Source organism: Podarcis cretensis (genome assembly GCF_951804945.1).
Source record: "Podarcis cretensis genome assembly, chromosome: 6".
NCBI classification, from domain to species: Eukaryota; Metazoa; Chordata; class Lepidosauria; order Squamata; family Lacertidae; genus Podarcis; species Podarcis cretensis.
The window spans coordinates 1779357-1796626 of record NC_137175.1 but is presented as its reverse complement, the minus strand read 5'-3'; the positions used below and the strand labels follow the sequence as shown (position 1 = coordinate 1796626).

Genomic DNA, 17270 nt, shown 5'->3' with positions numbered 1-17270 from the left:
TTGTGACCGACTCTGGGGTTGCGGCACTCATCTCGCTTTACTGGCCAAGGGAGCCAGCGTACAGCTTCCAGGTCATGAGGCCAGCAGGACTAAGCCGCTTCTGGTGAACCAGAGCAGCACACGGGAACACAGTTTACCTTCCCACCGGAGTGGTACCTATTTATCTACTTGCACTTTGACATGCTTTCGAACTGCTAGGTTGGCCGGAGCAGGGACCCAACAACGGAAGCTTACCCCGTCACGGGGATTCGAACCGCCAACCTTCTGATCGGCAAGTCCTAGGCTCTGTGGTTTAACCCATAGCACCACCCAGTTAAGTGTCCTCATCAGTATCCCAAAAGAACGAGCTAGGCGGCAGGAGCTGCAACCCAGCTAGCAAGGTCCTACTGGCTGGCGTTGATGGGAGTTGTAGTTCAAAGCATTTTGGGGGCACCAGGTTGGGGAATGCCAAATCCAATTTCTATGTGTGCGTTAGTGCATTTGATCTCCAAATATCCCTTAGCTTGGAGAGAAGTTGGGAAAAATGCAAGTTAATACAGTATGACCACATCTTACAAAGGGGTTTATGTTGCAGATGGCACGTATGTTCAAACCGCCCTCACGTGAGCATCCCTAGTGTGCAGGAGACAGTGGCACAAGAGAGACTTGCCCCCCCCCCTCCCTGGACCAGAGAGCTCAAAAGCTCCTTTTGCGCCAGGTTTTCCTGGCAGGAAAAGCGCTTTTAAGCTCTGCCTTGCTTGCATTTAGCTGGTGGAATTTCAAGCATTCCTGCTGCTAATGGTTGAAATCAAGTGAACTTAATGCATTTAAGATGCACTTGTTCTGTACAGTACTGTCTCTCTCTCATGCACAGGTACTCATTCCATATTAATCAGTATTTTGCTTTTCTGGATGCTGTTGCTTGACATGTCTGCAACATCTCCGAGTGGGCAAGACACAACCCACGCAGAAATGCACAATACGGGTCCACACCTCCCCACCATCTGGTTTTCTCGTGGTTCTGGAAGGAAACGAGTTGCCTGTGGCCTCATTCAACATGGTCCCAGGTTCTTTTGGAGCAGCTTGAAGCTGCCAGTAAACAGCGCTGCATGGGGAGGCCACGGGGGTCTCTCTTATGGACTCCCTCCAGCGCTCCAAAGAATGGAGGGAGGTTATTTGTACAGAAAGCGGAAGGAGAGAGGCAAAGGCCCTGAGAGCCTCTTTGGAAATGCTTCCACTGCTTTTCTCCAGCTAGCGGGCTCTGCAGATCCCAGGCTGGTGACCAAAATAACAGCCTCCCGGCCTGCGATGCCAACAGGCGCCTCTAAACTTCCCTGACAAGGCGTTTTTTTGCAGATAAGGAACAAATGCTGCCAGCATGTAAATCTCTCCAAATGAGGCCCAGCCCAGGTCCATGGGAGAAGCTGCGTGGCTTTGTGCAGATGGACAGGGACAACGCCGAGAGAGCGGAGGCAGAGCAGCCGTGGCAAATCCCCTCTGCCCCACAGGGGCACCTTGAAAGGAAAGGCACCCACACCCAGGGGGGAGCCCCACATCAGGAGCAGACCTCTTTCCCTAACCTGGAGGAGACAGGACAGGATCAGAAGCTCAGGCTGGACAGGAAGGTCAAAGCTCTGGTCGGGAAAGAGAACTCTCTACGGCAGCCTTTCTCAACCTGTGGGTCCCCAGATGTTGTTGGACTACAACTCCCATCACCCCTAGCTAGCAAGGCCAGAGCTCAGGGATGATGGGAGTTGTAGTTCAACATCTGGGGACCCATAGGTTGAGAACCGCTGCTCTAGGGGATGGCACGAGCCTTGGGGGATGGAAAGCGACTCCAGAAAAACCAACCACAGCAGAAGAAAAAGTTGGTTTGGGCTCTGGTCCTCAAGGAAGTTTGAATCATAAGAGTCAGAAGTGCCCACAAGGAACATCTTAGTCTAAGCAGCTATTACCAAAGGAGCAGCAGACCGCATAGCACAATCACATCTTATGTGGGACTCTGTTCCAAGAGTTCAGCATATGCATGGAAAGTGTGTGTGCCAAGACCCTTGGAGCTGTCCCCGTGGCCAGCGGTTGTGGGGAGAGAGAAACCTCCATACTTCAGGAGTCCACATACCAAGGAGGTCTTGAAAGCTCTTTCTGCCAGGTTTGGCTGGAGTTACCCAGCACGTAAAGAGCTTTAAGGCTCTCTGCTTTCCAGGGAGTGGGGTGGGCAAGGCTCGCTCTGCATGATGGCTGGGCGATGCTTTCGCCAGACCTTGCCAGGGCCATCCAACTTCTGGGAGAGCATCCCAGGGCAGCCCTTGCCCCCACCAGGAGGGCAGAGAGCTTAAAAGCTCTTTCTGTGCTCAAGTGGCCACTCCAACCAGCAGAACTGGTGCTGCTACAGAGGCCACACAACATGTATTCCACTTTTGCCTATTAAAATAAGCGCTCATATTGGCACCTGCTAAAAAACATTCTCGTTTAGACAAGCCTACCCAAATGCTAAGAAAGTTAAGGTTAATTCTTTTATGTTTTAGTATTTCATATTTTGTATGCTTTTAAGTAGGGTTGTACATTTTTGATTTTACTGTTTTCTCTTTTGTAAACCACTTGGAGATTTTTTCCAGAATCAAGCCGTGAATAAATTTTATGAAATGAATAAATTTTGTTTACTGATGGTTTAGCAGCTGGTTTTGCTTTGTGCAGTTTTGATTTTAGAAATGAACAGTTTATTTATTTGTTGCATTTATATTCTGCTTCTGCTCCCGCCCCCCCCCCCAGGGCCTCAGAGTGGCATAGCACGAGGCTCTCTTCCTCCCCACTTAATCCCCACAACTGCCCTGAGACGTAAGTTAAGCTGAGAGGCAGTGGCTGGGCCCCATGGCCACCCCCCAGTGAACATCATGGCTGAGTAGAGTTTTGAACCCTGGTCTCTCTCCCAGGCCCTAGTCCAATGCTTTAACCACTACACCACACTGGCTCTGTTCACAGCTCTGAGCTCCCGTGGGAGAAAGGAGAGCATAAAAATGGAATCAGTCAACCCAACGGCACCCTGGGCTCCATACTGGGGTAAGGAAGCTGGGAATGCAGAGCAGCCACCACACAAGATCTGATGGATGCTGCAAAGGACCATCAAATTGCATCAAGAACCCCTCAACTTTTAGCCTGCCCCAAACCTGGAAATGAAGTGGGACAATAAAGTTGCCCAAAGCAATCCATTCCACTTCAAGGAGGTGGGCCTCATCCTGTGCTCCCACAGCAGAGAATCAGTCGGGAAACGTAAGGAAAAAACCAAAACAAAATATCCTTTAATATCTCAAAAAGCTGCCCAGAGGCTTATTTCCTCCAGCAAGTCCTTTCTGTGGCTCCAGAGTTGCAGCACAAGGTCACGGGGTCCTGAAAGAGGTGGTGTTGCAGTCGCTGAGTGGGGGACCCTCAGAAATTCTCCAGCAGCTCCACAATCCGCTTCTGCTCGCTCTCCCGGAATTCGGGGTTCTTCCCGTCCCCAATGTTCTCCGCATACTCTGCAGGAAGACAAGAGGTGGCTCTCAGGAGAAGAAGCAGCGGCTGTAGCTCTACATCTGGGGCAACACGCCCCCCCTCCCCGCAGGTGAAACCCAAGTAAGAAAGGGAGAAGCTTTGTCTTCCGAGCTTCAATTAGGAGGTAAGGGGCCCTATTAAGCAATGCCTCACAGCCCCCTAGAAACCAGCAGATATACTTGGTGCCGTGTTTGGGGGCTAGTCATGGGGGTGGGATATTGATTATGGGAAGGAGGGCAGCTGAGGGGAAGCAGAGGGGGGCAGCAGGGCCCAGAGCCAGGAGCTGAGCAGGGCATGGCAAACCGGCCCATCCTGTGACCACATAAGAACTCAAGCAGATTCTGCTGGATCAGACCAGTGGCCTATCTAGTCCAGCATCCGGTTCTCACAGCGCCACCCAGATACCTGTGGAAAACCTGCAATTCTCCCAGTAATTCCAGAGGTACCTCAGAGGGAAAAGGAGCAGCTTTCTCCATTCCTGTGCAGGGTGCCACCCGGTCTCCAAAACAGAGCTGTAACAGCTTGCAGGGCAAAGGGCTCCCGTTAATACAGGGCAGGGGGGTCTGTGAGCCCCCTAATGCATGGGGATGCTGCTCCCCCCTCACCACAAGCAGCACACACAAACAACGCTGCTCTGCTGCCGCCTCTGCCAGGGCTCCTGGGAGGAGGGACTTGAATATGCATGAAGCTCAAGCCTGGCAGCAGCTCCTGCAATGGGGGCTGTGCCCTCCGTGGCTCGACTTGCTCCAACAGGCAGGGCAGGCTCTGCTCCTCACTTCCAGAGATTGCGGGGAGGAGGGAAACTGAGAGGGAGAAGTCACAGCAGCAAGCACAGCAGCAAACCCTCTGGGCTTATGTGAAAGAGAGGGGAGACCTGCCTGCCCAGCAGCCCTTGCAACATTTACAGGGTGGAGGGGGGGGGGCAGAGCGATGGCCTCAAAGCTAGGCTTAAATCCCTGGACCATTTGCACATCTCTCTCGCCCAAAAGGGACGTGGGTGGCGCTGTGGGTTAAACCACAGAGCCTTGGGCTTGCCGATCAGAAGGTCAGCGGTTCGAATCCCCGCGACAGTTCGAAAGCACGTCAAAGTGCAAGTAGATAAATAGGTACCGCTCCAGCAGGAAGGTAAACGATGTTTCCATGCACTGCTCTGGTTCGCCAGAAGCGGCTTAGTCCTGCTGGCCGCATGACCCGGAAGCTGTACGCCGGCTCCCTCGGCCAATAAAGCGAGATGAGCGCCGCAACCCCAGAGTCGGCCACGACTGGACCTAATGGTCAGGGGTCCCTTTACCTCGCTCCCCCCCCAGTAACTGGGGCACTGGAAGCACAAATGGGGCAAGAACCACAAGCACACTATTAGGTGGTGTATCGATTCTACAAACCAGCCCCGCAATCTGGGCTTGCTCATCCCTGCTTCTCCAAACATCTCTAGCCTTGTTCCACCACAGCCTCCCCCAGCTTGACGCCCTGCAGATGTTTCGAACTACCACTCCCGTCAGCCCCAGTCAGCAGGGCTGGCGTCCAAAAAGTCAGTAAGACAACAGGCCACGAAAGGCCATTCTTGGCTGGGAGTCCTGGGAGACCTGCTCCCAGCCTTGCAGGCCTTTTCCATCTGGCATGAGAAGTGGGACCGGGACTGACTCCAGCTGCAGAAGCTGAAGCTGCCGAACAGGCTCTTCGGAAGGGGTCTTGTTTGGGGTTTTTGTTTCAGATTGTTGCTGCTGCTATCAGTATTAATTTCTTGTATCTTTAGATTTTATTATGCCATATGTGGAAAGTGTTCAGTTTGGTTGCATACTTTTTGAAGTTTTATTTATTGTTTCCGCTTTTGCTAATGTTTGTAATTGTGTGTTTTTTTCATGCTGATGCAGGTTGTGGGATGCCAATGGGAAGTGGGGCAGGGGCTTGGTCCGAAGAAGTCTGGGCTTAACTCTGCTCCTTTGCAATTCTTTCTCTCTCTCTGTCTGCCTTATCCTACCACACAGGGCTGCTGCATGGATAAGTAAGAATTTCAAAGCATTTTGCACACAACCGGTACAAGAGTTGTTATTTTTGCACGAGCCGATTCTGGCATTTCTCTCAAACAGGAGGCTCTCCTATCACGCTCAGAAGAAATGCTACAGCCACCATTTCCTAAGGCGTGAGTCTCATCCCCCTTCCTGTTCGCCCAGAGAAAAGCCTTCGCCCAGTGCTGCTCTGTGCCAAACAAAAGCATCGGCGACTGAGAGCACACCTGGCAAGACGTGTCAAACTGCAGGCCCATCACTCAACTCCTGGAGAGCCGATTCTGGCCTTACACGCCCCACGGACCATGTCCACGAGTCCTGAGCACAACGAGGCACCACCTAGCAGCCCCATTAGGGAGAGAAATGGCTTCTCCGCATCACTTGCGAAGGCACCTCAAGGTCACTGCTCTCCCCTGCATCTTCAGCGCTGGGCTGTCGAGATGCCATTAGCCACCTAAGGAGGCTAAACTGGAAGAAGCAGACAAGCGAGCCAACACTCTTCTCAACCAACCGACAGGAGGCCACTGTTTTGGGGTGGCAAATTCAGCAGAAGCAGAAGCAAGTCAAGGATCCACACACAGCTAAACTGATTAATCTGCGCTGTTCAAATGACTATGTGTCCCAGGGAGTGAACGAGACACAGAAGAGGCAGGAAGTATCTGCAGGCAAGGAGCAATTTAATGCATTCAAGCTCAAGCAAATAAGCAGAGGTCACTTGGAGAAAAATATACGAGAACATGAGAAAAGCCTCCTGGATCAGGCCCTGGGCCCATCTAGTCCAGCATCCTCTTCTCACAGCAGTCAACCAAACTACCAACCCAAAGAGATGGCAAGGGCCATTTCATTTGGCTCTCTCTTTCTCATTCTTTTAAAACGTCTACTTTTTTTATTAACTTTGCTGAATCAAATGTGCATTTTGTAGTTGACCTGTTTTGCAATGTTTTAATTTGAAATTTTTAAGATAGCATTTTAGTTTCCTGTTAATTCCTGCTCTGAATGTGTACTTTATTCAGTAATGTTTCGTTGTAGATTGTTTTAATGTTATAGACTGCTTTGATATAAAATGGTATAGAAATGCTAATGCTAACAATGATGTTATCTAGCTTGGTGGCCACCACTCCCATCAATATAGCTTTAACAAATCCCAAGAAACATGACCCCATACATGGGAGAGGGAGAAGGAGCTAAACCTTGCTTCAACAGTTATTGGATCTCTCACACCCCAAAGCCCCCTGCCTCAGTGGGGCACCCAGGGTGGTTTGTTTCTCCTAGACGCTGTTGGTTCCCACACCAAGGCAGCTGCACCCCCACCTCCAAAATTTCTCCCCAAAGCCCAGCCTGGTCAGCCATCAGAGAGGAGCCTTAATGAGGCTGTTGCCCCTCCCTGCTTGCCTCCATCCCCACTTAAAATAAATGGAGAGCCCAATTTCTCTCTCCCTTTGCATTCGAAGCAATTCTTGGCCCTCCCCAGGGACCCATCAGCTGTCAGGCTGCCAGAGAAACAGGGAAAATATGTAGGCCATAAAAATCAAACTAAGAAACAGGCTTCCAATTAGCATGCAAAAAAGCAGGAGAGAGAAGGGGACCAGAGCCCTGCATGCCAAGCGGAAAAAGGGAAGGAGGCAGAAGATGCTGAATTAGCTGAGCCTCCGCTGGCGGAGGGCGGGAGCGGATTCTGCTGCTGCTTGGGTGCTCCTGCCACTCCCCACCACCATCTGGCTCCAAGCCCCAGAGAAACCCCCTCCCTCAAGAAAGAACCTGTCTTCTTCCTGCAGCAAGAATGGCTTACGACTCCAGCTGTGCGAGGCTCAAGGTGAGCAGAATCCCACACCGGAGGAGAAAGGCAGGAATCCAGCTCTGCCCACCCTACGCAGGGGGAGGGGGTGGCTACCTGGAGCCTGATGGAGGACTTGAGGAAGCCCCGCTTGCCCCGGACCCTCCTAGGGTGGGTCAGACTGCCTGGGTGCTGTTGTAACCACACATGTGCCAGTTCAGGTCAGAAGGTGAACTGTGAATTTCTCAGGGAGACTCAGGACCCAGCAGTGGGGAATCTAGGTCTGGGGGGCTAGAGGTGGTGGAAGAGGAGATCAGCAGCAATTTTATTTATTTTGTTTTTAGTTATTTATTGCATTAATAGTCTGACCCTCTGACCACTACACCACACTGCTTCTCTCCCCAAGCCTTGCCCACCATCAAAGCATATTGCATCTAAATTTAGGGGTCTCCTAAATGCCACCGCTCCTCTTCAGTGCAGAAGCATAGCTGTCAGCTTTTCCCTTTTCTTGCGAGGAATCCTATTCGGAATATGGGAATTTCCCTTTTAAAAAAAGGGAAACGTTGACAGCTGTGTACAGAAGCCCACAGGCCAGGAGCCACAGAGGCCAGCCCAGACCTTGCTGCTGGTGACGGCTTTGCACCGAACCCTTAAAGGTAAAGGTAAAGGTACCCCTGCCCGTACGGGCCAGTCTTGACAGACTCTGGGGTTGTGCGCCCATCTCACTTAAGAGGCCAGGGGCCAGCGCTGTCCGGAGACACTTCCGGGTCACGTGGCCAGCGTGACATCGCTGCTCTGGCGAGCCAGAGCCGCACACGGAAACGCTGTTTACCTTCCCGCTGGTAAGCGGTCCCTATTTATCTACTTGCACCCGGAGGTGCTTTCGAACTGCTAGGTTGGCAGGCGCTGGGACCGAGCAGCGGGAGCGCACCCCGCCGCAGGGATTCAAACCGCCGACCTTTCGATCGGCAAGCCCTAGGCGCTGAGGCTTTAACCCACAGCGCCACCTGCGTCCCCTTACCCCGAACCCTTACTTTCGACAATCTCACAGGCAGCACAATGGGGCTGGAAGGCAGGGTCTACCAAAAGGGGTCACGGCGGCCGGATGAATAGGCAGAGAGGCGGTCTCTTGCCCGGCTCCACGTGCCTGAGGCTGTGAGGCTGGCTCCCTGCTTTCTGCTGGGGCTGCTGGCCAAAGAGGAGCCTGAGTGGGACCTCAGAGGAAGCCATTCCCCCTCTCCAGGGCTCAAGGACTCACCTTTGATGATGTGTCGAACTATTTTGATGGAGCTTCCCCTCATGTTCAGGATCTGATGGACTCGCTGACGAATCTGGCCAGGGAATGAAAAACAGGAGAGGGCGGGAGAGAAAGAGAGAGAGAGAGAGAGAGAGAGAGAAAGCTGCAGTAATTGTAATGGAAACAGAGAACAAAAAACCCACAGGAGAGTTGGGTTTTTTTCCCCCAGGGAGGCAGCTTGGTTGAACTGTGCCGGGATCTTGACACAGCACACTCACACGGCCCCAAAATGGCCAGAAAGGAAAGTGCCTTTATCTGTGTGAGCAGGAATGAGCAGCCCTGCATATGTGGCCTTGGGATCAGGGCACTGGACCCAATGACCCTTTGAAGGCCTTCCAATTCCATGATTCTGCATGTGGAAGCAGCCCATGTGGCAAAGGGAAACCTTGCCGGATCCTTCCCTCGCCCCACTCAGGTGTATTAGCCCAAGGAGGGGAGGGGAAACAGGGACATCCACCTGCTAGAAAGGCTGCCACCTTTAATAATAATAATAATAATAATAATAATAATAATAATAATAAATTTTATTTATATGCCACCCTCCCCAGCCAAAGCCTACCTCAGAGCAGCTAACAACAATAAAAGTAACACAGCATTCTAAAATCAATTCATTCTAAAATCAATTCAGAATCAAATTAATGGCAACCATTGGGCTAGAGTTCTGTGAGGATTACCAAAGGAGGGGGTCAGGCTGTGCCCTGGCCAAAGGCCTGGTGGAACAGCTCTGTCTTTCAGGCCCTGCGGAAAGATGTCAAGTCCCGCAGGGCCCTGGTCTCTTGGGACAGAGCGTCCCACCAGGGGCCACAGCCAAAAAAGCCCTGGCTCTGGTTGAGGCCAGCCTAACCTCCCTGTGGCCCGGGACTTCCAAGATGTTTTTGTTTGAAGACCATAAGGTCCTCCGTGGGACATACCAGGAGAGGCGGTCCCGTAGGTACGAGGGTCCTAGGCCATATAGGGCTACTGCCTTCATCCCTAGCCAAGGGAAAACTCAAAAAGGGGGTTGCAACATAAAATGTGTGCACCAAGCACCCCCTGATGCAGATGCCCTGAGTTCTGGGTCCTTCCTGGTAGGGAGGGACAGAAGCAAAGACACAGTCCAGTGGGGGCCCATAGACCATGAACACTGGGGGCGGGGGGTGGGGGTAATGTGGCAGCCGTGCTGCCCTCACCTGGGGAATGCTGGCATTGCAGATCTCTGCCATGATGTAGCAGACGAGCTGGAGGACGAAGAGGCCAGCGTCCAGGCGGCGGAGATAGAACTCATCCTCCATGTCATCATCAATGATCTCTCCCCGGCGAACCATGTCCTGGAATCACAGAATCACAGAGTTGGAAAGGTCCCCTAGGGTCCCCTGGGACGTGGGTGGCGCTGTGGGTTAAACCACAGAGCCTCTTGGGCTTGCCGATCAGAAGGACGGTGGTTCGAATCCCCGCGACGGGGTGAGCTCCCGTTGCTCGGTCCCTGCTCCTGCCAACCTAGCAGTTCGAAAGCACGTCAAAGTGCAAGTAGATAAATAGGTACCGCTCTGGCGGGAAGGTAAACGGTATTTCCGTGCACTGCTCTGGTTTGCCAGAAGCGGCTTAGTCATACTGGCCACATGACCCGGAAGCTGTACGCCGGCTCCCTCGGCCAGTAAAGCGAGATGAGCGCCGCAACCCCAGAGTCGGCCACGACTGGACCTAATGGTCAGGGGTCCCTTTACCTTGGGTCCCCTAGTCCAGCACCCCACAATTCAAGAGTCTCAACCAAAGCATCGCACGTCAGAGAGAAGCACCAAGAGCAGCTCCGATTGCAAAGTCCGCAGAAATCCCTCACGCAGTGAAAGAGCCATTTGTTCCCGGGCAAAACATGTCCCTGTGGGCCCCCCGCTGCCCAGCGCAAGCCTGCCAGCCCACCCTCCGCTTCCTGCTGGCCCTGCGCCACACGTGACCTTTTGCTATCCTCACGCTGGAATTTTGTTTTGCCAACCCGCAAGCTCCCTGCTGCTTCTGTGATTTATTATATGGCGGCCCAGCAGGTGCATGGCAGTCCGCTGGAGCAATGTCTCCTCATTAGAGCGGGCACCCGCTGTACCTGCAAGACTTGGCAAGGAGGGACCCCCCTCCTGTGTGTGTGTGTGTGTGTGTCGCAGGCATAAATAGGGGAAAGGCAAGGCTGTGGGGCAGCGGCAAGCTCCTCTGCCCCCCCCCAGCCAGCTGCCTAGCCCCAGACCTTCCTTCCCCAGAGCCCACATGAAGCAAGAGAGGTCCCAGACGGAGGAAGGTCTGCAAGGAAGCTGCTGAGCAAAGCACCAGCCCACAGGAAGAGTCCAGGGACAGCAGCGATGCGAAGAACTTAAGGCGCTAAGAACAGCCTGCTGGATCCGGCCAATGGCCCACCCAGGTCAGCATCCTGCTCTCACAATGGCCGACCAGATGCCTTTGGGAAACCATGCAAAACAACAAAACAAAACCTTCTGCCTTCATGCGCTTTCCAGCAACGGGAGTTCAGAAGAACCGCTGCCTCTGACCTTGAAGGCAGAGCCCCATCATGGTGGCTAGTAGCCATTGAGAGCCCTTTCCTATGTGAAACTGTCTAAACCTCTTTTAAAGCCATCCATCCTGTAGCAGTGAGTTCCATAGTTTAACGAAGGGTATTATCAGGAGAGAATGGTTTCTATTTACCTATTTATTTATTAACTTTCACCAAAGAGCACAGGGTGGTTTGCAACATAAAAATACAAAACGAGAACACAAAACACATAATAAAAACAAAAACAAACCAATAACCGCCACCGCCCCCCGCCCCCCGCCAAACACACTGGAAAGGACACAGAATGTGAATCAGTCAAAGGCCTGGTGACAGAGAAACGTTTTTGCTTGGCGCCTGGTGATATGTAATGAAGGTATGAGGTGACCCTCCCTGGGGAGAACATTCCTCAAATGGGGAGCCACCGCAGAAAAGGCCCCGTTCTCATGTTGCTGCCCTCTGGAGCTCTCGTATTCCTATACTGTCCTCCAACTTCCACCCAACGGGCTTCTTTTGCCCACCTGACCAAGACCGAAAGCCAAGCAGCACAGCGTAGGACTCGCCCAGCTTCATCTTGTGGTCTGCTGGGGCCTTGAAAACACCGCCTCTTTGCCAAGGCAGGTGACAAAAACAGGTGTGCTCCCCTTACCCTGACCCTGAGAGTTTGAGACTCAAAAAGGGACCACCCTGTTCAGCTCCATTCCTGACTTTTCACTTCTTCCGCTTCCCGACTCCAGCTTTTGCAGGCCCACACCTTGCAGTCTGGGTTTTGGATGCTCAAAACCCGCCGCCTTTTGGAAAGCCACCACACCCTTTTCTGGTTTGCTAGTTTTAAGGAGAGGTTGGGTCGCCATCTGTCAGGGACTCTTTAGGCGTGGCTCCTGCATGGCAGGGGGTTGGACTAGATGATCCCTAGTGCCCCTTACACCTCGACAGTTCTATGATTCTATGACCCAGACCCTTTGCTACAACAAGGACCTGCCCTCTTGTGACCAGGCACTGACCTGGCTTGTGGCGGCTGCCTCTCGGGGAATGCGCTGGAGCCTCAGAGACCCTTAAAATCCTGGCAGGAGGCTCTCCCCCCTTGCCTCTCCAGCTCCTAATTTCTGCCCTTCCGCCTTGACAGCTCTTGATTTTCATTTTTTAGAAATGCGAATGGCAAGTGTTTTCGAAGCCATCAGCCGTGGCAGCTCAAGCTGACATCTGAGGCGCAAGGAGCTCGACACCTGCAATCCAGGATAACGAAGTGATTTGGAGGCCGGATCTGCTGATTGCGCAGGCGGAAACCGGGACGGCTCTTCTCTCGCGCAAGGCGGGAGCCTCTCCTGCGGGACTGGCAGCAAGGCAAAAAACGCAGCGAGCTCCGGGAAACTTAGCCAAAGCTGCTTGCCAGTGTGCAGGGAGCTGGTGCGTGGATGGCTGCGACACCACCATGCCATTTTTGAAAGCCCTGTTCACAGCCACCATTCCTCCCCCTTCAAACTGTTGTTAATCTTTTTCTCTCTCTCTCTCCCCCACCCCAAACCCTCTGCAGCCGTCAAGATGCTAACCTCCAAATGAGTGCTCAGGTGCCATTCCTTATCTGCTGCGAGATGCTCCATGCTGATGGGAGACGACAGCAATAAGATGGGCTCCTGTGACACTGAAGCAAGATCCCCTCACAGTAATGAGGCTGGACTGACATTCGGGGAATGGCAAAATGACGATTGCCAGAGCCCAGCGGGGCCTGCTGCAGATTCAAGCAGGGAGGCTTCCTGATCCCAGCGGAGATTCTGCCCCTGCTCCTCTCCTCTCAGCCACCCCGGCCTGCCACAATGGGTGGCAGGATTCTGGGTGCTGGAAAATCAAGCATCAACGCCATTTCCCTTGGGTACTTCGCAGATGTGCAAGGGGGCAGGAAGCGGCTGGCTGCTTTATTGGGGCTTACGAAGGATCTTCCTCCTAGTCCTCTGCCAGGGGGTCCAGGAGTAGTAGTAGTAATAGTAGTAGTAGTGATAATAATAATAATAATAATAATAATAATAATATATTATTTATACCCCGACACTCCTTCAGGTATACTGGACTGAGGCCATTTAGGGCTTTCAAGGGTTTCCCCAGCCACTCTGGGCAGCTTCCAACAGAACGCTAAACTACAATAACCCATTAAGCATTAATAGCTTCCCTAAAGAGGGCTGCCTTCAGATGTCTTCTAAAAGTCTGGTAGTTGTTTTTCTCTTTGATATATTGTGAGGGCATTCCACAGGGCGGGTGCCACCACCGAGAAGGCCCTCCGCCTGGTTCCCTGTAACTTGGCTTCTTGCAGTGAGAGAACCACCAGAAGGCCCTTGGCGCTGGACCTCAGTGTCCAGGCTGAACGATGCAGGTGGAGACGCTCCTTCAGGTATACTGCGCCGAGGCTGTTTAGGGCTTTAAAGGTCAGCACCAACACTTTGAATTGTGCTCGGAAACGTCCTCGGAAGGCTACTCTGCTGCTTCTTCCACTGCTAAAGAATGAAAGAGGGTCGTGCTGGATCAGGCCTGTGGCCCATCTAGTCCAGCATCTTGTCCTCCCAGTGGCCCACCAGGTGTCTGTGGGAAACCCACAAGCAGGATACGAGCACAAGAGCCTTCGCATCTTCTACAGTTCCCAGCAACTGATATTCATAAGCATTGCTGCCTCCAACTGTCCATAGTCTCCTCCACAAATTTGTCTCGTCCCCTTTTAAAGCTCAAGTTGGTGGCTGTCACTGCCGCCTGGAGGAGCAACTTCTGCAGGACGTGGCTTGGTGGCACATGCCCTGTTGGCACACCTTTTCGCGGCCAGGGGGCACAGCAGTGCAGACCGCTCCGGCTGCTCTGTGCAAGGTAAGCGCGAGTGTCAGGCTAGATTATCTCTTCCCGCTTCCCAATTAAAATCAGCTGTCAGGGTGACAGACAGGTTGGGACAGCCCGTCAGGCCAGCTGGGGCGTGAGGAGCAACTGCGGTGAAGCTGAGCAAAGGCTGATGAAGGAGGCTGGCGGAGGCAAGATCTTCCTGCTTCCACCAGCTGGGGCTGCTGGCCGAGGGGAAGAGGTCAAGGGGGCCAACTCCAATCTATGCCAGGCGGGGAGGGAGGAGGACTGGTCCTTGAAGGCCAGCAAACACACACACACACACCCCGGCCCCATAAACGGGAGCTCAAACCAAGGGAGGAGAAAACTCTGGACTGAAGGCTTGGTTTCTCTCTCCAGCTTTCAGAGTTGGCACTGAAGGGGCATTTATGTAACAGCTGCAGCCTCAAGAAGGAAGGCTCAAAACTTCCTTTAGAGGCTGAAGTGTGAGGGAGAGCTGCAAGTTTGGCACCAGATGTGAGACCCGACACTTGCAGGGCAAAATGATAAGCAATGCAAAAGGCACACAAATGTAGAACCCCTGCAGGATGAGTCAGTGTTGGCTAATGGGAGGGACAAGGTTGCTTGTTGCTAGTCACATTTGCAGAAGAACATAAGGAGAGCCTGCAGGATCAGGCCCGTGGCCAATCTAGCAAAGCGTTCCCTGTGAGCTGAGTCGTCCCATATAAAACAGGTGCAGGCCTTGCAAGTTCTTTCACTCTGTTTGGGATAAGTCGTCATGGGGCTTTTAGGATGAGCAGCTGTGCTCAGTCGGCAACGGATGTACCGTATTTTTCGCCCCATAGGGCGCACCTAGTTTTTTTGGGGGGGAAATAAAGGAAAAAAAATATTCCCCCCCCCCGGCGCGGGGCTGGGGTGGGGGAAGCCCGAGCTTCCCCCGACCCCAGCCCCCAGAACAGGCTGCTATCCGCAAGCCGTGAGCTCAGCACACTCTAGGCTTCTGGGTGCAGGCAGCTCTCTGCAAGAGGTGGGAGATCTGCGCGAATTTGCGCAGCTCTCCCACGGCTTGCGGATAGCTTCCTGAAGCCTGGAGAGCAAGAGGGTTGGGTGCACCGACCCCTCTCGCTCTCCAGGCTTCAGCGAAAGCCTGCATTCGCCCCATAGGACGCACACACATTTCCCCTTCATTTTTGGAGGGGGAAAAGTGCGTCCTATAGGGCGAAAAATACGGTAAGGGGCTTCAGCTCAGGTGAGGAAGGTCTGAGCAGCTGAGGAAGTTCAGCTGGGCTGCGGAGCCTCCGGCCAACGCTGCTGTTCCTCACGCTCTGCATTAACCCCTTTCATGATCACCCTCTCGCAAGGCACTTCTGTGCAATATAAGCCATTTGCTGCCCCACTCAAATGCCAGGTTAATTCCAAAACCCCATTTAGGCTATCAAAGCCCACGGAAGCCGATTCTCCCTTTCAAGGATGGAATGACTTAACAGTGGCACAATTAGCATCTAATTTGTAAGTCGTTATGGCGCAAAGTATCCGGCGAGAGCGCTTTTATTGAATAAACCTGCTGAGCATAATTTCCTCGCAGAACTAAGAAGAAATGCATTAAGTCATCACCTGCCTTTGCCTCCCTTTCTGCAGAGATCACCGCTGAGGCTCTATAATTGCGCCTCGTCTCTGAGGGAGTTAAAGAGCTGTGGTGGCTTGCCACCTTTTTCTCAAATAAAACATGAAATGGACTGGGGAAGAGGGGAGACTTTTTCACCACAACCTGACACATTGAGATTTTCTGAGTGGCAGCATTCCTTGGGGTTCCTGCCATGTCCTACCTGGAGGGACACCTGCTCCTTCTCTGACTCTGCTGCGTCTCAGGGCTCCAAAGCACAGGGACGGCTGCCCTCTCCACGGGACAACGTGGAATCTGGCTTCCCTAAGTACTCTACCAACCAAATATAAAGCCACTCTTGGATACACTGTGCTGCTTTTTTGCTATTTTATTTGAATGGATTTGATAGACTTCGATAAATAACCAAACTCATGGTAGGTATTATTATCATTATTATTATTACTACAGTGGACCCTCTGGATACGAATTTAATTCGTTCCGGGGGCCCAAGAGCACCCCGAAAAATTCGTACCCAGAGGCACCGCTTCTGTGCATGTGCAGCGGCAAAACCCGGAAAAATACTTCCAGGTTTGCTGCGTTCGCAACCCGAAGTTTACGTTACTCAAGAGTAACGTAACCCGAGGGCCTACTGTACTATTAATTGAATTTATAAACCACCGTATAACTGTAGGTTTTTTGCAAATTATTCTCCAGTAGAAGATAGTGGATTTTAAAATAATATTATTTGTATGCGATAAAATGTGAAGTTATTTTAAGTGTGATAAAAAAAAAAGATGGCTAGAAACTATGATATATGTAAACTGCTAAAGGTGAAGTAAAATGAAAATCAGATAGGTTAGGTGGGACTTGGAATTAACAATTAACAATGTTTAGAAAAATAAGGATATGACCAGAATGTGTTTGTATTGTCTGTTTTTCTGTTTGTGTTCTTTATTTGTGTTATAAAATGAATAAAAAATAAAAAAATAAAAAAGAGAACAACACACGCATGCCCTCTCGCTTAAGCTGGGCAGCAGCCTTTGTCTCTGGAGGCCGCTTTTGGTGAGCTCGCAGGCAGTGTGGCAGGAAGCAAGCGAGCCCTTCAGCAAACCACAGCTGCCTCTTTAAGAACCGAAAAATTATTAATACTATTATTTATTATTAATAATATTAATTAAATGTGTTAGTCACTTTACCTTGCCTGAAGCAACTCAATGCACTAAAAGAACAAAGAGGTAAAAGGAAAACCTGACATATGCATCAAATGGGGGGGGGGGTGTGTGTTTACATTAAAAACATCCCACCCACTTCTAAAAGGCAACTGATAGTTAAAGGCTGAAGGCCTGGGTGCAGAGCAAAGTTTAAGCTAGTGCCTAAAGATTATGTAATGATGGCGCCCAGCAAGCCTCCCTGGGAGAGCATTCCACAAAGGGGGAGCCAATGAAGAAAAGGCCCTGTTCTCGTGTTGGCGTCCTCTGGATCTCTCACGGGGGGGGGGGGCACACGAAGTAGGGCCTCGAATAATGGCCGCAGGGTCTGGGTTGGTTCATATGGGGAGCTTTTAGCATTTCAGGGAACTTGCAGGCATCATCTCATAATGAACTGGCAGGAGGGGTTGGGGTGGGGGTGATGACACCTACATGCTTTTCTCCTTCAATCTTCTTATCGGCTGCTTGCATTGCATCCAGGTACTTGAAATATAACTCCATCAGTCTGTCAACCTGCCGGGGGGGGGGGAGGAAGAGAGGAAGAGTGGAAAA

The 17270-nt window shown here is 52.0% G+C and overlaps 1 protein-coding gene across 1 annotated transcript in view; it reads right to left on the bottom strand.

Moving 5' to 3' along the window:
- Nucleotides 1–3251: 3251 nt before the first annotated feature.
- The window catches only part of CTNNBL1 (catenin beta like 1), a 98769-nt gene continuing 84750 nt past the window's right edge, over nt 3252–17270 (bottom strand). The window contains exons 13-16 of the mRNA XM_079979398.1: nt 17151–17231; nt 9754–9891; nt 8546–8618; nt 3252–3491 (exon numbers count right to left, since the gene is read on the bottom strand). Coding sequence (XP_079835524.1) covers nt 3403–3491; nt 8546–8618; nt 9754–9891; nt 17151–17231 — 381 coding nt within the window. The 3' untranslated portion in view covers nt 3252–3402. The remainder of the gene's footprint in view (nt 3492–8545; nt 8619–9753; nt 9892–17150; nt 17232–17270) is intronic.